The 24,122-nt window shown below is 39.8% G+C and overlaps 1 protein-coding gene across 1 annotated transcript; it reads right to left on the bottom strand.

Annotated features, from left to right (window-relative positions):
• Positions 1 to 1,391: 1,391 nt before the first annotated feature.
• On the bottom strand, positions 1,392 to 20,930 carry LOC119746070 (partitioning defective 6 homolog alpha-like). Its single transcript, XM_038222854.1, has 3 exons — positions 20,671 to 20,930; positions 5,998 to 6,220; positions 1,392 to 4,360 (listed from the first exon to the last, which is right to left on the bottom strand). Exons 1-3 carry the CDS (start codon positions 20,743 to 20,745, stop codon positions 3,528 to 3,530), a joined length of 1,131 nt encoding a protein of 376 aa, XP_038078782.1. The 5' UTR covers positions 20,746 to 20,930; the 3' UTR covers positions 1,392 to 3,527.
• Positions 20,931 to 24,122: the final 3,192 nt, after the last annotated feature.

The following is a 24,122-nucleotide window of genomic DNA, read 5'->3' on the forward strand; positions in this document are numbered from 1 at the left end:
TGATGATAACTTTTTCCAAACCAATCAATTGTTCCTTTCACAATAATTATACGGATGACTTCAGTTTTGTGTCAATTGGTAAACTAATGACAAAAGTAGATGTTCTGATTACCCATCATGCACTTGCTTTTCAATATTTTTCTTGGTATTATTGTCACCAGATGCATTGTCTTTGTTCTCATATCACCTTTTCTTTTTGAAAGAGTTTTGTGAATTTTTGTAAGCTCTGACAGCTTCTACATGTCACTTGGTGGTCGGTCGGTCTGTCTGTCCCGAAAATTGACCAAAAGTATGATGTTCCATACAAGTACATGTATGTGCCATTGGCTTTGTATTTTTCGGTGTCGCATTTTTAAACTCTGGAACAGATCATTCCGATCGATTTCATGCAAGACTCTCATGAAAGACTTCTTGCAACACAGCCAGAGCTTATTGTGCACTCACACTTGTTTATTTTAACGTGAGAATTTCTGCAATGCATTTGGTGCTTGCTTTCGGAAACGAAGCTTTCATTATAACTAAGTGATTTTTTTCACAAGTTGAACAGAGTATGTAACCAGATAACGTTTTTGAAGAGTTTTATTGATTTTTTTTAGTATTAAATATTTTTTTTTTTTGCTTGAGAGTTTCTGCAAGTGGTAATAAGCGCTTTCGGAAAGGAAGCATTCATTATTAAAAAGTGGTTTTTGACAAGCTGAACAGAACATTTTACCAAATAACCCACAATCTGATCGGTAAATTGAAGTACCTGGTGCCCCAACCCTCCATTCTACAGGGGATTGCTTCCCATGCCAATTTCAACAAGGATTCAAAACGTTGCATGCTCATATGTATGTGTTGGTTATTATGTTGTGTATGTTATTTACTTCCCATGCCAATTTCAACAAGGATTCAAAACGTTGCATGCTCATATGTATGTGTTGATTATTATGTTGTGTATGTTATTTGCTTCCCATGCCAATTTCAACAAGGATTCAAAACGTTGCATGCTCATACATGTATATATGTATGTGTTGGTTATTATGTTGTGTATGTTATTTGCTTCCCATGCCAATTTCAACAAGGATTCAAAACATTGCAAGCTCACATGTACATGCATGTGTTGGTTATTATGTTATGTACATGTATGTTATTTGCTTCCCATGCCAATTTCAACAAGGATTCAAAACGTTGCATGCTCATATGTATGTGTTGATTATTATGTTGTGTATGTTATTTGCTTCCCATGCCAATTTCAACAAGGATTCAAAACGTTCCATGCTCATACATGTATATGTATGTGTTGGTTATTATGTTGTGTATGTTATTTGCTTCCCATGCCAATTTCAACAAGGATTCAAAACGTTGCAAGCTCACATGTACATGCATGTGTTGGTTATTATGTTATGTACATGTATGTTATTTGCTTCCCATGCCAATTTCAACAAGGATTCAAAACGTTGCATGCTCATATGTATGTGTTGGTTATAACATGTACATGTATGTTATGAATGTTATTTGCTTCCCATGCCAATTTCAACAAGAATTCAAAACGTTGCATGCTCATGTAATGTGTTGGCACAGAGAAAACAATCATGTAGAAAAATTGTTAACACTTTGCCTCAATGAAACTTTAACCCACTTTTTTATTTTTAAGGCCGCATAATGCTTTCAGGGTCACTGCTTCAACATTAAACATTTAGTACACAGCTGAACAGGTGCAGATTGATATTGGTGTCATTCATGACTTATAAAATTTCAGCTGATTGATGAATACAAGTACATGTACATGTACAATACAAAACGGTTGGTGGGTTTGAATTTGTTCACACTATACAAATGGACAGAGGATTAGTTTTTTTTTTACACAGTTTACAAATACAAAGTTATACATTTTTGTGTCGCTGTGTACACACACATTTCAATTGCGGTTCAATGCCCAAATTACGAAAATTTTGTTTACGACATTCTTTCAAAAAGTCAACTACTTTTTATGAGGCCAACACTATTTGTACAATTTACAGGTGAATTTTCAATAATTTCAAATAGCGGCACAGGAGATCGGGTCAGAAACTTGACAATGGCAGTTGTACTTCTATCCCTAATTACTTTTTTACAGTATCAAGCAGAAAGTGTCAAACGTAACCACCACAGACCTGTAAAATAAAGTCGCCCCATTCATCTACATGTACACAATATGGTACAAGTTATCAAAAATACAATTTTTTAGATGATTTTGTGCAAATATTTACATGAATTGGGCACACGTGAATTGTGCCACAGGCAGAACTAGTACCCACTAATACAAACAACCATTACATGTATTTAAAGAAAGGAATGAGTATTTACTGTAAAATTTGGTAAGTTTGCGAGTTAGCCACGCCCCTTTGACAACCCTATGCAACTTTGGGACATTGAGTTTTGTTTGTCTCAGATTTTGCGCATTCCACGTCCATTTGTATTTCACGTAATCGGACAATATTTCATAAGCTGCATGGACGCGATTCTACTGTGATAGGTCAATTTGGCGTACATGTGAGTCATTGATTAAATCAAATTAGAATTCAAGGCGTTATGATGCGATACACGTAGTGTACACAGTGATTCCTATAGCCCACCATGGCAACAGACAGCCATGTTATTTTTTCAGTTTGTGTTTATGGTGCTCACTTTCAGGGACCAATTTATACCATAATCTCTGTTACATGTACCTTTTTCTTTGAAAACAAGAAGAAAATATGCAAAAACCTTTCAATGTTTTGCAATAAAAAAAATGACTTTCTTAAAAGCTGCCCTACCCCCATATATACCAATATGTACACTTAATTTACTCAATAAGACTTGTACAATTGTAGAATATGCAAACAGTGATAATGACTGAAGGCACTCATGGCATAAACACTGTACAGGATGCATCCTCCCGCAAGATGTGACTTTAAAGGTTTTGGGCCGAGCTGATTATCATAATTAGATGAAAACATGTGCCGATACATGTACATACATGTGGTGATTTGTGGTCCACAACGATAGTGAAAGATCCAATTCCAATCTCCTTACATTAATTTTCCCAGCAACACAACCCTTACACCAGTAGCACATGAGGATTTACATGGCGGTGAGTACTTGACATCGAAAGATCCACACGTACAATGTTTGTTCATGTCTACCTGGGCCGAATTTTACGGTGTGCCTTAGAAAAAAGTCGTTCGCTAACCGAGCATCTGTCCACTTCATGAAGACTGTAGGCAGCTAGGATAACAGAAAAGCATGCCTGTGTTGTTGTCGAGTCATCACAAGTCTGCTCACAAGTAACAGGTGATGAACAATAACAAAGTCCTGCCTCTGTCACAAGCAGAGCCACCACCATATTGGTCCCAGGTCAACGGAGGTCACAACCTCAACTGGCATCTGTGCAATTGAAGGCCAGGTACACATACCTAGTGAATCACAGGACTGACTGGAGTTATAAGACCACATCAGTATACTGGTCCTTGAGAGGGCACCACTGCATCAACTCTTGTGGTTATCCTCATGTTTCACAATGCTCTTCAAAGAGTACATATGTCGCCATCATCGTCATCATTAACCATTGCTTCCGACGGAGACATAGCACCATTTTCTTGCACATGATCTTCCGAGTGTTGGTCTGAGTCCGGTGCTGTAGCTCCTCCATGTGAGGCTTGGTGGTCACTCCCCGGAGATCCTTCACGCAATGAAGGTGGCTCTCCCCTCTGTTGCTGTTGTTCTTCTTGTCGCTCGTCTGTGTTCAAATTATTGGTTTGCTTTGTCAAGTCCTTGACTTCATCTTCATCACTGTCGTCGTCAATGTCATTCAGCGAAGCGATGGATTTCCTGGATAGTGATGAGGAGGCAGGCACATAGACACGATTCCTGCCTCCTGATAGCGTGTTCCTCTGATTGGCCGGCTTGACAGTGATGATCAAGTTGGAGCTGTTGGCCACCATCATGTCCGTCACCTGATCCAGAGTCTTACCGCTGACCTCAATGCCGTTGACTTCTAGGACCTCGTCGTTGACCGCCAAGAGTCCTGTGCTTTCCGCCAGGCCGCCGGGCACGAGCCGCGAGACGAAGATCCCCGGCACTTTCTCCAAACCATGGGGAGTGACCCGAACGCTAGTCCCGTCCCGGATGTAGAAACCGAGGGGTTTCTCTGAGCCGTGCTTGTGGAGTTTGACTCGGCGGTGGGTCTCGGGGACTATGTCTACGTCGATAATGGCGGAGACGCGGCGGAAGTCATGGGGCAGGCTGATGGGTAGTACTAGTTTCATGGGTTTTGGGGTGCTGCCGCCCACCAGACTGAACTTGCTCTTCTTCTTGGAGCTGCCATACATGTTGAAGGGTTGCGTCTCGGAAGTTTCATCTGAAAGAAAATGGCACAACCATCAAAACTTCAGTTATTCTTCCTAAATGCAAGAACAACATGCTAGAGACAACCAATACAAAATATTAACACCAAAGCAATACAATTTACAGCTTCAAAGAACAGTTTCAAAAATGGCCTTAAAAAACTTGCAAAATTTATAAACCACTGCAATCAGCTTCTGACTGGTTTGACCTGATGTGTACAAATATATTAGAGGGCCTGATGTTTCGACACTGGCACTAGTGGCAGGATCTTTCTCAAAGACGATCCGACAGTAACTAAAAGTTGTCTTTCCTTTGTTTTGACAATCCCAGTCATCCATACTTTTCCAACCATCTGTTGGCAGAAGAACCACAATGACATTGCAAAAGAACATTCTCTATTGGGACATTAGGCCCAAAGTCAAAACTGGCTTGGCTTTACCCAGTCCCGAATCCACCAAATTACTGTCTAACCTCGGTGTGCATTTTGATGGATTCAGAGAACAGGGTGATAGGCCTGTTCTAGGCCATTTTGGGGTACAAATATAGGCGCTGCAATGACACCATTTTGGGTTTAAACAATTAAAGGTGAATTCCAGGTTAGTGAATTCCATTTACCATCTTTACATGTTGTAATTTTTGTCAAAAATGTTAACTTTTACAAACTTTTATTTGAGAGTGACATAACTAATACCAAATCTGATTTACTGGTATAATCAATTTGACATTGGGTTTTGCCCTTCACATATGTATTTTATAAGCACCGTATACTCAGTGTTATCCCAAAATTCACAAACTGCACGGGTAGGACTCGAACCCTTGATTTCCTGCTTACCGTAATTTTCGGAATATAAGCCGCGCGGCGTATAAGCCGCAGCACTTTTTTTCTGTTTTTAAACAGGGGAAATATTGGTAATTATTGTTCCCAAGAAAGTACACCCCTTCATTACCACCAAAAGGTGTGGTCCATGGGGAATATGCAGCATGCATGCAGCCCTAGAATCGCGTACGGCCGGTTGTCGATGTCGAAGAGACACCTAGCTTTCACTAGCCGTACTTTTTACCGCTCAGTACCTTTTCGTGGGACGTGCTTTCGGTTTGTTAATGACTTTCTTAATTGATGATTCATTTCGGCAATTTGCAACAAATCTTTTCTTATACCAGTACATTAAATATACATCTGAATATCATTTCTATTCTTCTAGTCTCGGTGTAAAAGCCCCCCTCTGTATAAGCCGCAGTAAACATTTTCATGGGCAAATTCAACGTATAAGCCGCGGCTTATATTCTGAAAATTACGGTACTAGTGCAGACGTCTCACCATATACACCGTGCTGGAAACTATTCACAAAATGGACTCTGCGTCGGGTGATGTAAGGTCAATATTGGGTTCTGCCATTCGCCGACGTATTTTCTAAACACCGTATACTCAGGGTTGTAAAGTTTGTGAATTCTTTTCTCACAATCGCTTGGAATAACACCGAGTATACACTGTACAGTGTTTATAAAAATACGTTGATTATACAAAAATACGTTGGTGAAGGGCAAAGTATACCCAGTATTGAAATTTACATCACCTCGACACAAAGTCCATCTTGCATTGTTACAGCGAAATCACTTGCTCAAAATACGACCTACTGTGGTTTAACTAACCTTTCCTCTGCACGACCAAGCGCAGTAATGGCTTGGCCATAGTGAGTGCTTTGTGGTAGTTGTCGTCATTGTTGATTGGTAGTAGCTCCCCCTGGGGATCTGTGTAGCCAATCAGGAAGGGGATCTTGCTCAGTTGGTGGATCTTCTCTAGGAATGTGTAGAAGTCTTCAAAGGTGGCTTGGGCCGTGTGCGAGACGGAGAAGCGACGAAACTCAGCATCGAGCTGTGGTGAACAATGAAAAAGGAAGAGGTCTGTTATTGTAATGCTATTTTTTTCTTCAATTGGTTTAAAGGGAAAATACAACATTTGCAAACATCAAAAAATAAAACTACCAAATCATTTTGAAATACCTTGCTGGACTGTTAGTGAATGACAGTGTAAAGCATCCTGTAAAATCATGGCACCTGGTATACTGTCATTTTCAAGAAAAGTGGTATTTTTGTATCAATTTCCAACGCTGGTCGGCCGACCAGCATTGGAAAAAAACTGGCTTTTTTTCAAATACTGGCCCCAATTGACCACCGCACTTGTTTGCAATCGATTACACACCTATGAACGGGTACAAGCCAGCTAGACTGGTTCCCTGACCTTACAATTTCCCAATGTATGTAAACTGCTCTGTTTCTTCTTATATGGTGTCAGGGAACCAGACTACAGGAAAATGATTGTTTTTCTTGGTTTTTATAGCATTTTCGAACCCAAAACCTCATAAAAGTCAGTGTAACTATATTTGCTATATATTTCCAACCCCCCAATTCCATCCATTTCTGAAAATTACAGCAAAAGCAAATGATGTATATTCCCTTTAACTAAAAATAAAGAATAAATGTTTATGCAGAAAGATTACTGCCTGGGCCTGGAATTTCGAGTAGGCTTTGGACATGAACTCTTATATTACTTTTTGTGTACTGCCATTTGTTGATCAACATGCCTACTATATGTATTTGGGTTTAACACTTTGATGTGTATTTTTGTATGAAATTTTTTTTTGTTATTGGTACCGGTATCTATAGGTGTGGTGTATTTAGTGTTTATGACAGTGATATTACACGTAAACAAATTAATTTTCAGTTTGAAAATACATGTATGGTTGGTTACGTACACGATGTTTCTTTGTTCACCACACAATATTACATCGTCCCCCATCACACACTATTGTTGTCTGGCAGTGTAATGGATATATTTTATTTTGTTTGTGCTTTTTTTTTTTTATCGTCAAGTTGGCTATTGTTATGATTACCTTCTTTTTAAAAATAGTTTTAATGTAAAGCACATTGAGGAACATATATGCTTCATGATGCACTATACAAATGCTGCTTTATTATCTTTAACAAAAGCACTTTACAATGGAATAATTTCCTTAATGAACGTTAATGAAAGGACAAATCCAGCATTACGTTATGTCTGCGACAGCGCTTTTTGAATAACAATGTATTTTTCAAATCGTATACATCCATCATCTAGTGATGGTCCAGGAGAATACAGAAAAGCAGTTTTGGATATTTCTCTGAATCATTAAAGATATCATAATTAATTGGCTCTGTCTTGACATTACATTTTCTTTTCATAATGCTGAAATGACCGGACAGCTACCGGGTAAAGCCCAGGCCAAAACAAAATAATAAATGTAGTTCTGCTTCCGGTTTCCCTACCTACATACATGTATGTACCCTATTCTGACAGCCCGTACCCTAATTTTTTTATTGGAAAATGAGAAAAAAAACACCTAAACCATCACTTTATACCTTTTAGCCTTGACTACGCAAAGACGCCTCCATATAATCGTACACACAAAAATGGCCCCCCCCCCAAAAAAAAAGATTCCCTACCTACCTACCCTATTTTCGAATGCCATGTAATCGGAAGCAGAATTATTTTTTTTTTTTTGCCCCATCACCGGCTTTGATGAGGAACACAACATTGAGAGCAGATTCCAACGGCCTGAAATTGCCACAAAATTCACTTAACCAAGGAGTCTTTGTGGACCCATTGTGTTCATTATTGCAATGTCCTCCTGGAAAGATGTATAAGACAGGAATTTCAAATGTTCAACTTTTGTTGCTGTTTTTTGGGGGTCAACGCAAATCAGAAACAAATCATTAACACAAAATATTCTTTTGATGACTCTTAATACCTGCATCTTCTTTGCGCACCAGATAACAATTTCGTTATTAACTGAGCTGAGAGAGGCGGCAAATTGTATATGCATACAGGACATTCAGATAAGGAACCAACAACTTGGATTTAGAGTCAAGTACACAGAACCTCTGGAATGTTAATGTTCAGAGTTCAACACTGATCTCAGAGTCTAGATTGTGAGCATAGTACATGTTAGTAGGCCTGTATGGTATGATTAATGAGTGTCTGGTCAGTGGTCACACTGTTCAGTACTTGTACTTGGCAACATAAACAATGGGCTTCAGCCTGAATTTCAATCCTTCACCCACATCATGACAGGGAAAACAAAATTGGGGGGGGGGGGGTTTCAGCTCTGTTATCCTGCTGAGCCAACAAGATCTGGATTTTGCCGAATGTTGGGCCATGGAATTGGAAGGGTAAAAAAAACAATCTCTTTTTATCCAGGATTTGTTGGATTTCATGCACAGGTACATGTACAATGTAGTGAACAAACACCCTTTGAGTTCTAGATTTTGGATTTTGTTGATTTCTTTCAGAAGCTTCAAACATAGACCTTTATGAAAGAGATGCATTCGAAGAACCACAAAATGGACATTTTCAGCATATTGCTGCATGTACCAGTACCTATAATCAAAAGCTCAAAGGGTCGGACTACATGAATCTTTCATTACAAAAAAAACAGTAGAGCCACACATTGCTCTCCCTTTCTCAGGTTTTGTCTGTGGCTGACACATATTACTTGTTGAACTCTAAAAAGAAGTCAACTAGAACACTGCCTCCAACTGTTTCTGCCAGAATTTAATAATTAAAAGGCCCTCCAAATTCAATTTTTTATTTTTTTTAATGTACATTTGTGTTCCATTTAAGATTACTTTCAATTTTTTGTTTTGCCATTTTAAAGGGTATTAGTGCCTTTTTTTTGTTTTTTTTATGCTAATGCAACTTTCCATATTCATGAGCAAAACTGTGATGTCATTCCAGGCAGAAACCTCAATGTTATTTCAGCACAAGAAGTTGCTAGAATTTTGGCTATTTTGCTGTCGTAAATTTTTTTGATTTGTTGATTTGATTCGTTGTTGTGTAAGTACATGGCAATAAGCCAATGAGCAACCAACAAATGTTTCGAATGAGCACATTTTGGTTTCACAATTTGAACACAAAAACCCTGAACTGAACAGTGTCTTCCTGAAAAGATGTCACAGCAACAGCGCCCTCAGTTGTCCGGAAAACCATGGGCAATTTTAAATGTTTAAAGAAGTGCAATTTTGAATGACAATAACCCCAAAAAATGTGTTCCTAAGAAAAATTCATCACATGAACCCTTTAAACAGCACACTCTGAACACTGCTCAACAGAAACACAGGGCTAAATTCCATGCTTCATAAATCATTATAAATGCACACACTGCAAGGTCCTTCAACCCACATAAAAAAGCCACCAGGCAAGTTATTTTACCCCGGATGGTTCATTATTTCCAGAGCTTGAATTTCCTACCTACCCTGTTTATCCAAAACAATTCCCACTTTCACTTTTTACCGGCATTGCTAAGAATTCGGTTTGAAATAGTATCCCCAAAAACTTGAGGCTGAGTGTAATATAGCAGGGTGAAAAGGTTGCATGCCATGGGGAGTGGAGTGTGGTGTAATCAGGGGCTTGTGAGCAAGGTTAGATGGGGTTGGTTTTGAGGTAATGGGGCGCCCCACTGAGATTCCAGTCATATTGGGTGTCTGCAACTGCGAAGGGTGATAGGCTCAAATCTCTGATCATAGAGCAAGGTGGAATGGTGTTTCCAGTAAACAAGCATATTGGCCCAACTCTCTTATCCTTATAAAAGGCATACATGTAGATCATTTGCTGTTCATGCATTTTATTTGTTTACATCACTCAACATCCAACGAAGAATGTTCCAAACCTAACCTGTTGAAGTTTCAGTTGTGTCACGAAAAAAATTACTGAATCCTTAATTAACCCTAACCCACCTCACTCCTCCAAAATCCTCCTGGCGGTTTTGGAGGATTCTAGAGGATTGAGGATGAATGGTGATTGAATCAAATGAGGATTCTGGAGGATTGAGGATGAATGGTGATTGAAGCACATGAGGATTTTGGAGGATTGAGGATGAATGGTGATTGAAGCACAAGAGGATTTTGGAGGATTGAGGATGAATGCATTTTGAGGCAGGACTGTCTGATGATTTTGAAGGATTTGGCGTTGGTTATCCTTCATTTAAACACGAGTGCAAAGTTTTGGGATGAGGAGGATTTTGGAGGATTGAGGATGAATGCATTTTGAGGCAGGACTGTCTGACAATTTTGAAAAATTTAGGCGGAGTTGCAAAATTTTGGAAACTTTTCGAGGATTTTGGAGGATTGAGGATGGTTGTAGGCAACAAGGGCCTAGGGGGTTAGGGTTAAGCTCTATTAATTCAACCATTGTGCAGAAACCCAATGCCAAATTCCTTGTACACAGTACATGTACTTAAAGGGAATGTACAACATTTGCTTTTGCTGCAATTTTCAGAAATAAATGGATTTGGAGGATTAGTATGTTATAGCAAATATTGTTAAACTGACTTGTTTCACGTTTTGGGCTTGTTTATGCTGGAAAAACCAAGAAAACCAATCAGTTTCTTGTAGTCTGGTTCCCCGACCCCACTCAAGATGCAACGGAGAAACGTAAAGACTTTGGGGAATTGTAAGGTCAAAGAATCACTCTAGCAGGTTTGTACCCCTTCACAGGTGTGTAATCTATTGCAAACAAAATGCGGATAACTAAATATGAAAAAGTAGGAATTGTTTTTGAAAAAAAGCCAGTTTTTTTTTCCAACGCTGGTCGGCCGACCAGCGTTGGAAAAATACAGTTGTTCTTGAAAATGTCAGCACACCAGGAGCCACGATTTTACAGGATGATTTAGACTGTCAATCCCTAACAATTCAGCAAGGTATTTTGTGATAATTTGATCATTTCGTTTTTTGATGTTTGCAAATGTTGTATCTTCCCTTTAAACCTTTCAAAAGGGACACCAAGTCTGGTGTGCCTGTGACAGAAGCTGGGTTGTTCCTTCCTCAGACCTACAAAAACTTCAAACCTGGTCAAATTGGTAGAAATCTAGGATATTTGGGGTTAACATGCCACGCATCATTCATGATTCAATGTACATGTAGAATGTGCAACCTAGCGGAATGATACACTCAAAGGAAAGAGAGTACCCTCAACAACTTGAGGGTTGTTCTACAACCCCCTTGACCCCCTCGCTCATATCCCAAATCAGAACCTTTATTTACGGCCCTACATGTACAGGTAGTTTAAATATGGCAACAGATCGAATGGTTCAGTCCGCATCGTGAAAGTTGTTCCCATATTCGAGCTGTAGCCAAGTAATTAGGCGCGGTCCGACATGAAGCACATAACGCACACCGCGCACACCGAACCATTCCAACTGGGGCCATATTCGAACTAGGGCCTTAAATACTTTCCTTTGAGTGTACCATTCCACCATGATTACACAACTACATCCTACCAAATTGACCAAATTCATTTTCAAGATTGGAAACTTTTCGATTTGGGAGATTTTGAATATAGAGGCAAGAACAAATTAAAAAGTCTGGGCCCCGAACATAAGTCGAGGGGGTTGAGGAGGTCGGGGGTCGGGGGTTGAGAGGGTTCTAGAACAACCCAAAAGTTGATGATCAGTCACAAAGCACCTGCTTATTTTTGTGTATCATCATCCCCACATTAAATGGACACCTGCTGTCTACATGTATTACACTGAAAACAAGACGGATGCATCACAACAGGATGCGGGCCATTTCACTATGGAAACAGTGGGGAAAGAATGCTCAAAGGTGTACATTTTTTGGTAACCTGTTTTGGATGATGCTATTGACATTATCATCGACATGTACATGTATGGTACAACTACAAGTACCTTGTCCTAATTAAATGCATACACTTATTTATGTAACTACATGCTCAAATGTACTGGTATTGTATGTGTAGAGCATACATGTCATGTGTGTGGGTATTTATTTATTTATAAAACCGAGGGTCAGACAGCCATTGGATAATGCAAATAGTTCTTGGTACCGGTATTTGTAGCCTAGTTCAGAGCACAGTCCCTTCGAGTACTGTGTCTAAGTGTTTGAGGGTGTGTCTGAATTCCACAGTATAAGACAAGGAAGAATGTGCTACTGACAGCATGACAAGCCTGCAAGTCCTAATACCCTGGGGATATTATACACACCGCGCAGTATTGCAACTGACAAGTATATTATGAACTTAATCATTACATGTCCAAAATGTCTGGCCTTTTATAGTTTGTATCGTACTTCATCATACTAAGTCAAGTCAAAGAAGATACGAGCCAGATAGTATTTTGCTACTGTGCACTGTGAGCATATTGATCAAGACTTCTATATAATCAATCTAATAATAGGACTTCAAAGGGGCACTGAATTCAACAAATAGTAGTTCTGACTCTAGCTGATTTCCAATTGTTCCAAATTTACTTGAAAGGCACTTGGAGGGTTAGAGAATACCTGCTGAATCCATCCAGTACCAACAAGTGGGCTATTAGTATTAACTTGGTTCTGAGTAGTGAAAAAAGTACAGTATGTACATGTACATTGTACATATATATGCTTTTGGCGCTTGTTGGATCATTGAGCACAGATGCTGTGTGACTTACATGTATAGAACACTGTGAGATTCAACACTTACGCCCTCTTCACACCATCTAAAATCTCCGTGTTGGACAGAGGTGTCACGTCAAAAACCCATTTCACACTCAGGCATGCAACTGGGAAGTCACAAAAAAGGGGAAATTCAAATCTTTCCCAGACTTTGTACAGTGTTTTTCTATTTTCAATGGCACACATGGGAAGTAAAAAAAGAGGAAATCAGCTGATCCGAGGAAAAGTTGCATGCCTGCACACTTGCAAAAGTCCAAAATGGCTTCTACAAAAGTACATGTGGCGTTCTACAAAGGCAACATCCAAACCTGGTTGAAACAAATGTTGAGACTCTACCTACAATGTAAGTACAATGTACAGGTAAAAAATCCAAAATTTAGGCCTACAGGCTACTGCCCACCATTGTACACACTAGTACAAAATGTAAATCGTATACATGTACGCCTTGCCTACTGTATATGATTCAATGGGGCCCGCTTCCACTAGTTTACGTTTGCCCAATGAGGATTCCAACATGGGCAGGCAAGAAGACAATGGTGTAAAAAGGTCTTTACACAATATGGGGACCTTGAGAAATTATTGATGCACAGTTCAGGTAAGACATTCCTACTTGAGGGTGAACTACACATTTATCCCACGTGTTTAGCCTTCGTCATGTCAATATAGAATTGGGAAATATACGGTTCAGGCTGGCCAGAATAAATTGAATTTGTTTATGATGAGTCAGCATTGACAATGCAATACTTTTGGGGTCAGTGGTCACAGTGGTTGATTGTTGACAAAAGTGGTGAGAATCTAGGCTGGATTGCTGAGTGGGCTTTGTTCACATACAGTCATTGTGAAACTACTGCATGTATTTACATTAAAATACATGTATTATGGTACATGTATGCTACATGCAATTTTCAAATTTCTGTATAACATTCCAGGAAATGAGGCACTCTCCAACCATGAACATTATTTTACAATGGCCATGCCAATAAATTGTGTGAAGTACATGTAGCTTGAATACCAATACATGTACATGTAGGTCTCTCTTAAATGACGTCATTTCATACAGACCAGCCACGTGCATTGGCATTTTGAGCGTCAACTTGCATTTAACGCGCACAGCCTGCGTCGTACATTTCGAACACATTTCGAGCAACAATCGCGCATTTTTGGAACATTTTCAACACTGCGCAATGCGTGCTTGATTGCGTAAAATACGCAGTTGCAGTTCTCCTACAGAAATGGCCGTTTTTTGAGAGAGACCTACATGTACATGTATCACACCAAATTATTGTTTAACCCTAACCCCTTGGGCTCTTTTATCCTAAAACCGCCAAAATCCAACAATTTTGTCATGCAAAAAATGTTGGTGTCCAGTGAGTCCATCAAAATCCACCAGTTAGGCAGGAGTAATTCCGTTGAGATCCTGACTCCGCCAAAGTCTCCCAACAGCTCAATATAGAGGTAACCTGAATCCATCAAAATCCTGCAGTTCCGCTAGGCTAACGATCCTGAATCCATCAAAATCCCCCAGTTTGTGCAGTGTGGAGGTATCCTGAATCCGCCCAAATCCCCCAAAACAGGGGTGTGGATTTTGATTGATTCAGGTACATGTACGTTAGGCCGGTTAAGGTTAATGACATGTGCAAGAACATACTATCATAATGTAAAAAAATCTCACTAGTAAACACTGCATAAATGTATTCTATGGCAACTGCACACGACTGTTAATTACATGTACATCATAGAGCAAGGAATTACATCCACATTTGTTGTACATTTTGTACATATCCTTTCAATTCATCTGACAGGGAGTTTAGCTGTGCATGTGACATTTCTGCCAGAAATTTAGCTACACATGTTTAAAGGGAATGTACAACATTTGCTTTTGCTGCAATTTTCAGAAATAAATGGATTTGGAGGATTAGTATGTTATAGAAAATATTGTTACACTGACTTGTTTCACGTTTTGGGTTCGTAGATGCTGAAAAAATGTGTGTGTAATCAATTGCAAAGAAAATGCAGACAAACCGAATATAAAAAAGTAGGAGCACTTTTTGAAAAAGGCCAGTTTTCTCCAACACTGGTCGGCCGACCAGCGTTGGAAAAATACAGTTTTTCTTGAAAACATCAGCACACCAGGAGCCACAACTTTACAGGATGCTTTAGACTGTCATTCCCTAACAATCCAGTAAGATATTTCGTTATAATTTGATCATTTCGTTTTTTGATGTTTGCAAATGTTGTATCTTCCCTTTAAAGGGAAAATACAACATTTGCACACATCAAAAAATAAAACTACCAAATCATTTTGAAATACCTTGCTGGACTGTTAGTGAATGACAGTGTAAAGCATCCTATAAAACCATGGCACCTGGTATACTGTCATTTTCAAGAAAAGTGGTATTTTTGTATCAATTTCCAACGCTGATCGGCCGATCAGCGTTGGAAAAAACTGGCTTTTTTTTTTAAATACTGGCCCCAGTTGACCATCGCACTTGTTTGCAATCGATTACAAACCTATGAACGGGTACAAGCCAGCTAGACTGGTTCCCTGACCTTACAATTCCCCAATATATGTAAACTGCTCTGTTTCTTCTTAAATGGAGTCGGGGAACCAGACTACAGGAAAATGATTGTTTTTCTTGGTTTTTATAGCATTTTCGAACCCAAAACCTCAAAAAAGTCAGTGTAACTATATTTGCTATATATTTCCAACCCCCAATTCCATCCATTTCTGAAAATTACAGCAAAAGCAAATGATGTATATTCCCTTTAAAGGAAAAGTACATGTACATACACAGGTACATTGTACATGTACATGTATACGTATGTATGGTGCCAATATGTCATGTACTTGTAGAATTTAAAAAAAAAAAACCTGAAATCAGGCAACTGCAGGACTTATGAACATCCCATGTAGGTGTTCCCAAGTCTAGTCTTGGCCATCTGACTGGAGTTCAATAACCTAAATCAGTAATACAGCATGCATGGAAACAATATTTAGGGATAAGCATTGGTTGAATTTGGTTCCCACTGAATTCAAGCCCAGTACAGGTACGTATGTGTATTGTGTTTTGTACCGAGAGGTCAATAGATGGTTAATGAGGTAAGAGAGGTTTTAAACACAGGGTGCCATTGTTGGCCAGAAGCACTCACTGGTCAGGTACATGTATTGTTATGTGGCTCTATTGTGTACCTCTGACATACTGTGATAATATTTGTTCCTGGATGAACGCTGCCAAACTGTTTGCGAATACATGTACATTGTAGCTACCCATTACTGTATAAACGAATTCAGCAAAACACATGTGGTATAGAATCTGAATTTGTGAGAAAAGGTGCAATAAGGCCACAAAAAAAAGTCTCCGGTTTCTGGTATGGAGCTTGCCCCAAAAGTGGTGCGGCGACGCGGCTTTTTTTTTTTTTTTACCTGTTTTTTTTTTTTTTTTTGGCTTCAAATGTCGGCTGATGACTGCAAATGGTGCCCGACTAAACTTAGTGCAAATATATGGGAGTCCAGAGAGGCCACATAAATCTTATTCTCGATCATAACTCCTTCTAAAAACACGTTAAAATTGTGCAGCAGCAGATTTCCAGTCAAACCAGTGAGTTTGGCGGTTTTGAAACATCATCTTGTATTGAAAAAAAAACTTTTTCATTTTGCCGACGCGCATGGCTACGGCGACGCGCGCATACCAGAAACTGGAGACTTTTGGGGGGGGCCTAAGTGTTCATTCTTTTATTTGAACCCAACCTCGTTCCCCGTGGGTACGATCTTGCTGCGCCATGTTGTTTCCCATCATGCCTTGCGTGATCTTAACCCCTGGATTAGAATTTAAATGTGTCAAAATGTGACACATTTAAATTAGGACTACAGTCGATGTATCTGACGCGTAACGCCATGTTTACAATGTTCTCATTTTTTTTCCCCAAATCATACAAATATTCTTGTCTTTTTCACTCTAATATCCAAATTTTATTATAATTAAGAGTTAAAAAATGCAGTCAATACACTTTTGACCTCTTGTGCCATTACATTGACAAAATTGAACAGTTACTCTTCATGCTCTAGCTTTCACCTGCTACTTAAATGAGAAAAAAAAATAAGTAAAATGGCTAGGCATATTGCATGGAAAAGATCATCGCGGATCTTGTTGGTGAACTGGGATATTTATCAATTAAGTTCACCACAAAGACAATCCATGGACAAAAAGGATGCGGGATCTGGGATGCGACATGAAACAGCCGTCAATCTGTCCAAGCGACAACCATAATCGTGTGTGTCACATGAAACCAGATGGGTAGCTCAGAGGGCTCCAATATTTCTGCTGGAAAGAATGTTGCAACCTGACGCTGCTTTGTTCTTCATATATCATCTCAGTCATTGGAAAAATGATGATAAGACATGAATCTGAGACTGAGAAACATTTTCGGTTTAACTAACTGTACTTCGCAATTCAATGTCACGGTGACTATAATCACGTGCGTAAACCTAGCTCAATGCAGCAACGACTGGTTCCCGCCGCGCCGCACAGGGGTGCAGACCAGTAAATCGGTCCGAAATTGCCTGCGCCGGCCAAATCACGATTTGCATGCCCTCAAAATCTTCGGTATTTGAGCATTCTGTGGGCCATGAACTTGAGGGTTTGTAAAAAATATGGGTGGAAGCCGTGCACAGGACTGGGAGCTTGCAGTTCTGTGTAATTCTGATGTAATTTGGACCCTAAAAGCGCTCTATTTTGCAATGGAGTGTAGGCATTGTTTTTCAAAATGGCGATGGGCTTCAGGACTATTTTCAGGGGTGATCATCTTCAGATGGAAATTTCTCCTAAAAGTCATCAGTTGACCCCCCGAAAATTGAAAAGAAAATGAAAGATGATGAAATAAGCTTTAATTTGATGTGTGTCTCGAACACCTTGGAGAGTTGTGAGTATTTTTCCCGAATTTTTGAAGTGGGAGCATTTACCATTTACCTATGGAAGTTTATTTACTGGTCTGCTACCACAGGGGCCAAGTTAGAAGACATGATGAAAATGCAGTAACCAGTCTGTGCATGGCTATGCGATCAATAGCGCTAGCATGGCTATGCATTGCAGGCCGGTGCACTGTCAACTGGTCGGATTCGACATCGTAAAAACATGAAAAATGCCAAGAAAACACCGATGGAGAAAAGGAATAACAGTTTTGCAAGTTAATTCACAGAATTGATCTAGCTTGTCTGTGTACAATGTATGTATTTTCCGTGTTAAAGAGTCCATTTTGAGATCGCACTAACATGACTACTCGTATTTGGAGTGTATGCTATGTGTTTCCCGAATTTTCGACCTTTATATTATAACGTGCTCTGTCGGCCGCGCGCCACACATGCACAGTGCATCACACACTTCGGAGTTTTGGCCAGCTTCCTGTTTTGACTAGCATTGTGCATATGGTGCAAACGACCTGAATTTTCCATTATTTTTTTAAGAATTATCGAACGCAAATATATTGTCATAGGCCTATATTGACATAGGGGGCTAGCTGGAGTTACCCAGCCCTGAGTTTTATCATTGGGTTGTCATCTAGGGCTGGAGCGAGTTTTTCTCGTAACTTGTAGTATAGGCAAAAAATTTTGGAAAATGTTCAATTTTGTCCCCGTTACACACTAGTTGCAACTGCAACTCACCCAAAACTTGCCTGGAATAACCATTACACAGGTCCTTGAAGTAAAAAACGATCCACGATGAAGATTCAGCCTACAATTGCAGTGAAAACAGGAGGAATAACCGCTAACCTGACAACCTTGCTGGCATGGCCAGGACCGCAATTGGTTTGTGCACACAAAAAATTGTGTACAATGAATGGCGGTCGATTAACAGGCACAGAGAGCGATCGCTGTCAACTACTCATTTTCGCCGGCTGCGCTGGCTGTTGGCGCATGACGTCACGCGGAAGCGTAACACCCGATGACGGTTTCATGCACTATTGGTTGCGGTTCCAGTACCAAAGCTGTGATGCGAGTGGTAAACCTTATATTAGTGCATGAAACAGTCATCGGGTGTTACGCTTCCACGTGACGTCATGCGCCAACAGCCAGCACAGCCGGCGAAAACGAGTAGTTGACAGCGATCGCTCTCTGTGCCTGTTAATCGACCGCCATTCATTGTACACAATTTTTTTTGTGCACAAACCAATTGCGGTCCTGGCAATGCCAGCAAGGTTGTCAGGTTAGCGGTTATTCCTCCTGTTTTCACTGCAATTGTAGGCTGAATCTTCATCGTGGATCGTTTTTTACTTCAAGGACCTGTGTAATGGTTATTCCAGGCAAGTTTTGGGTGAGTTGCAGTTGCAACTAGTGTGTAACCGGGACAAAATTGAACATTTTCCAAAATTTTTTGCCTATACTACAAGAGAAAAACTCGCTCCAGCCCTAGATGACAACCCAATGATAAAACTCAGGGCTGGGTAACTCCAGCTAATAGGGGGCCTAGTTTGTATTACTACCGTAGTTTTAATTCACTTTTTGTGGCCATTTTGTGTATAGTTTTCGTAGTGCAATGGAAATAGTTCAGTAAAACTTCGCATAATTGAATACCCCATTCAATTATTTTTGAAAAGCATGTAGGCCTATTCGGAAGCAGAACAGAAGTACATTTTTGTATTTTTTTTCTTCGGCCTTATCACATAATCATGTCATGATCATGACATTTTTGCAATGACTGACCTTAAGTTCATTGAGATGATATGTGAAGCAAAAAGCAGCGCCAGATTGCAACATTTTTTCCCCTTAATTCTGTGGAAAGAGGGCATGGCTTATATTTTGAATGGTATAGTCGGACTCCCTATTATCGCGGCATCCCTATTATCGCGGCATGGGAAATTTCTCTTTTTACAGTGTCAAAACTCCTTCGAGTGGCGATTTTTATCCAGTTCACCAGTCATCAAGGATTTTCTACCGAGTTGTATAAAAAGGACGATTAAAAAATGTTGTGTCTTTCGGGACTTTTAACGATTTTAATAAATATTAACGTTTTCCAAAACTTGCAAAATTTTCCCTCACCGTGTCTGCTAAAAGGTACCGTTTGTATTTTAACATAAATCTTTAATTGCGCTCTGTCCATGAAACTTAAGTTCCATTGTCTGGTTCCCATTCTTCAGCTGCAAATGTAAAATGAAGTCGAACGACGATATTTGCAGCGCGAAATCGTAACAACTTTTACGGGATCAAAATAAGCACCGCGCGTTAGCGAAAATAAAACGGCACACCGTGTAAAGTGAATGGCGCCCTCAATCGCCGATCAGTAGACTTGCCTCAGGGATTTGTGTTCTCCTTTCGGGGGAAGGGCAGGGTCTTAAGAAATCATCCTGCAGACATTTTGTATTTAATTAACTTGAATGTTACAGGGAAAATATCAGACTTTATTCAGGGGGTGTTTTGGTCAAACATAAACTATGAACAAAAAAGTTGGGATCATTATAAAAACCACTTCCCGCATACCGCGATAATAGGGAGTCCACTCCGTTCGCACACGCCGCGCATGTCTATTTTCACAGGCATCGTACACGGAATAAACCACACCACCCGTCAGATTTTTGTATATTAATTTAAAAAGGAAGAGTTATACTACACATAAGACAGGACAATTCTGGAAGGTTAGTGGGCAATCTCTATTCCAAACGAGAAACGTGATAAGTACCGCGATAATACGGCGTTCCATCCTACTTGCAAAACGTACGAAAGAGGACAAGCATGACAAGAAGTGTGGGTGCTAGTTTAGCACCCACACGAAACTTTACAACTTGAACAAGCACCATGCACCATGCATGGCAAGCACAAACCGTCGGAACGTGGTTTGTGCGGTTACGTACCTTACTTTTCACCTCCGTGATACCGTTCAGAATGCCGGTGTTTCCGTTGCTCATGCCTGAAGTGTTATTGGCCATATTGCCAACCGATCATCTGGCACATCGAGCTTCGGAAACGTTTGTTTTTGGAGGTAGACTTCAGATCGCTTATTTCCTTCCTGAATTGCACGACATCAAACTTCAATTCAGCAGCCAAAATGTATCGTTGGTTTCTCTCTCATGCTACGCCGTTTAACCAACATGTTCTCAGATTGAAATGCGTGGTGAAAGCAGCAGGTAGGCGAGTACCAGTGACTCACCGTACCAAAAACATGTAGAATGCGTGACGTCACATTAAAATATGTAGGAAAAGTGCGAATTGTACAACATGTAGATTATGCCACGGCACGAGTTTTACTAAATTCCGTAAAAGATAGTTTTGACATCTTTTTTGCGATTTCTGTTGACAATGGTATGCTTCAGATGGGGAAATAGTATTTCCCATTTCTCAAGTCTGGTACATTGTTCAATTTGTCTGGGTATATTGTTTAACATGAAATACACGTTCTAAAAGCAGGGTTAACTCGAAGTTTTGGCCACACCTTTTGGCACCCTCATCATCATGACAGGTCATGCCTGAACGATGTATCATTGCATCTACGGCAAACATCATGAACGAATTAATTAATATTCATCTTGAATTCAAGACTAAGATGACAAGTCAGTATTCTTGGAAATCCCAAAAAAGGCAAAAGAATGAAAACACTGAGTACATTTGTTTGACTAAGGTTTGATACAAAGAAGAATAGTGATTGCAGATCGATCCTCTGGGAAATTAATCAAACTTATTGACAGGGGTATGAAATCGAATCGAGGGAACTATAAAACAAAACGAAAAAGTGGCAAGATTTTTAACAAGCAAGTTGTGTAATATCCAAGTCAGTGTCTCCAGTAAAAAAAAACTACTGAAATGGTTTGCTCACCAATTAAATATTCCATTTAATAGTATTTCCTACAGGAAATTAAATTTATAAAGCTCTCAAAAGATCATGAACAAATATTAAAACTATTTTTAAGTAATTTTAATTTAAGGGCCAATTAAGGCCAACTATCGATCTTTTCTTGTTTCTTTAAAGCAATTAAACTCCATCTTCGGCGAAAACGGCTTTAGACTGAGGAGGCCTAAGTGCACCTGCACACTCACATGATGTTGAGTGTTGTGAGTTGTTCGATTCAGTCACCTGCTGTCCTGCCGTATGGTGGCGCTATATCCAATCTACGGCTTGCTCTTCCCAAATAGATCATCAGGGGCGGATCCAGGAATTTTCTCGGGGGGGGGGGTGTTTCATGGGCGAAAAAGTCTGAAATGTAGAGAGGGGTTTTTCTACGGACACTTGGCCCACGAAAATCAATGGGGGGGAGGGGGCTCGTACTGCACTTTCAATATGGGCGCTGTTTCATAATAGTGTACATAAAAGTACATATACCCCCTAACCAAGCTAGGACATTTTTTATTGACAATAAAACAATTTGGGGTGACAGAGCTGGGGGGAGGGGTTATCTCCCCCCCCCCCCCCCGATCCGCGCCTGGTCATAGACCAAACCTGCTAGTGTAGTTAGCGAGATGAGCGCTTTCATCCTTTAAAACACAGAAAATCTTACGAGGCAAACGCTTTGTTTTCATGCAATTAAGAAGAAAGTATATTTGTCAAAAGCACGCCAAACTGTGAAACAGCAATATTTTGAAAAAGCGTATTTTGTGATTTTCTTTTTACCGACGAATCCGGGATCGCAGCCCGGCAACGGCACTGTCGGTGGAGAAATATCAAACCACTTTACTAGCGCACCCCCAACTTTAGGGTTTAATTAACCATGTTTTCCACATCAATAATGCCACACAAGATAGTTACTGATAAAAAGCATCTTGAACCTGGATACAGTAAAATCAGCGTCACAAACATTTCAAAAAACAGAAAACAGCAGTACATGTAATTACATTGTCCAATATTTGGGAATGAAAAAGAGGAGGGATTGTTAAATTGAAAATTAACGCGCATGGAAGATGAGACAGCCACTCTATCCATCCAGCAAGTATGGTTTATCAAAGCACATTGCTCTTTAATCCAGGGCAGCCGTGAATGAGGGCGTGGCAGCACGCTGAATCCAGGGCATAGTTTTTTCATGACAAAGAACATGTATGGATCATGATCTAAACATCTCCCAAAACATAATCAGATGCAACATAACGAACTCTAAATAAATTTGAGATGCGAGTGATATCATGTGTGCGAGGGAGGGTGCCAACAACATACATGACTGTCATTTTGTCTTTCGCCCATTAAACATATATTTTTTTTGAAAAAAAAAAATTGTGAGCACCCCCCCCCCAAAAAAAAAAAACCCAAGCCAAATTCTGGGTGCGCTACTGGGTAAAATAGGCGTTAACAATATCGGAAAAGGAGGAACAAAAATATTCAGCTAGTTTGCAGGCCTTTACACAGTTCTAAAAGTTGGTTTTAAATTGCGCACTCCAGTTCTGAAATTGCGCACACTATTCAAAACGAAATAGGATCGGAGCGTCCCGCTCTTCATTCGAAAATTCAATTTAATGAATTGAAAAAAAACTCAGCTCATTTCGATGTCAAGCATTTAAAAAAACAAAAAACTTTTTTTCTGCGGCAGAATTTTTTTGGAATATATTTTAACTTATACAAAATTTGAAAACATATTGTGAGCCCCCCCCCCCCTGCCAAATCCTGTTTGCGCCACTGATCCAGGGGAGGGGGAGGGGGTTCAACTCAACCGCCCCCTGTTCTGTCAAAAACATTGTAATATAATATGCATCTTTATTTTGTTTGCGGTATAATATTGTACATGGCGTTTCTTACATCAATTGGAAATTGCGCCAATAATAATTTATTATTGGTGCACTTTGCAATTGACATAAAATTAATGGTAGTCGTATTGATCATACGAAACGTAATTTTGATTATAATCAATTATTTAATATTCATTGAATCACGACATAGACCTTTGATTCGTTTTAATATTACCGGAGAGCTGCCGAGCAGATGTAAATATCCATTTAAACCAAAGTAAAAAAAAATTTAAAAAAATAGAGGATTAAAAAAAATCAAAAAGTTATGTGCTAGCCCCATCACGATCCCTTAGGACTCTTCTGGGATTTCGGCGTTCCCGGCCAATACACACTTCCTTCCCTGTTTATCCATGTAACCCCGGAGGGCCAGGCACCATATAAAAGCAAAGAGCTAAGGGAGGAACAGGGCGGCACCCTAAGCCCTGATCCTCCGAGTGGACCACATGCCCTGAACCTGTACGAAGGCGCCAACCTGGAACTCGCGGACAGTACCAGCCGCAGTGCTTACCGATTAAGCTAAGGTACCGTTGGTATTTTACCACGGGAAATTAAACATCTTATAATGACTGAATGCGTGCGTTAAAAAGCAAAAAGACAC

The sequence above is a fragment of the Patiria miniata genome, unplaced genomic scaffold (assembly GCF_015706575.1).
Source record: "Patiria miniata isolate m_02_andy unplaced genomic scaffold, ASM1570657v1 HiC_scaffold_12, whole genome shotgun sequence".
NCBI classification, from domain to species: Eukaryota; Metazoa; Echinodermata; class Asteroidea; order Valvatida; family Asterinidae; genus Patiria; species Patiria miniata.

Bases quoted from the DNA above. Each gene is read 5' to 3' on its own strand.
- LOC119746070 (XM_038222854.1), bottom strand. From the start codon at position 20,745: ATGGCCAATAACACTTCAGGCATGAGCAACGGAAACACCGGCATTCTG. The intron at 6,221-20,670 runs GTACGTAACCGC...TGTTCACCACAG, and splicing joins TCACGGAGGTGAAAAGTAAG to CTCGATGCTGAGTTTCGTCG. The intron at 4,361-5,997 runs GTTAGTTAAACC...ATTTTCTTTCAG, and splicing joins CTTGGTCGTGCAGAGGAAAG to ATGAAACTTCCGAGACGCAA.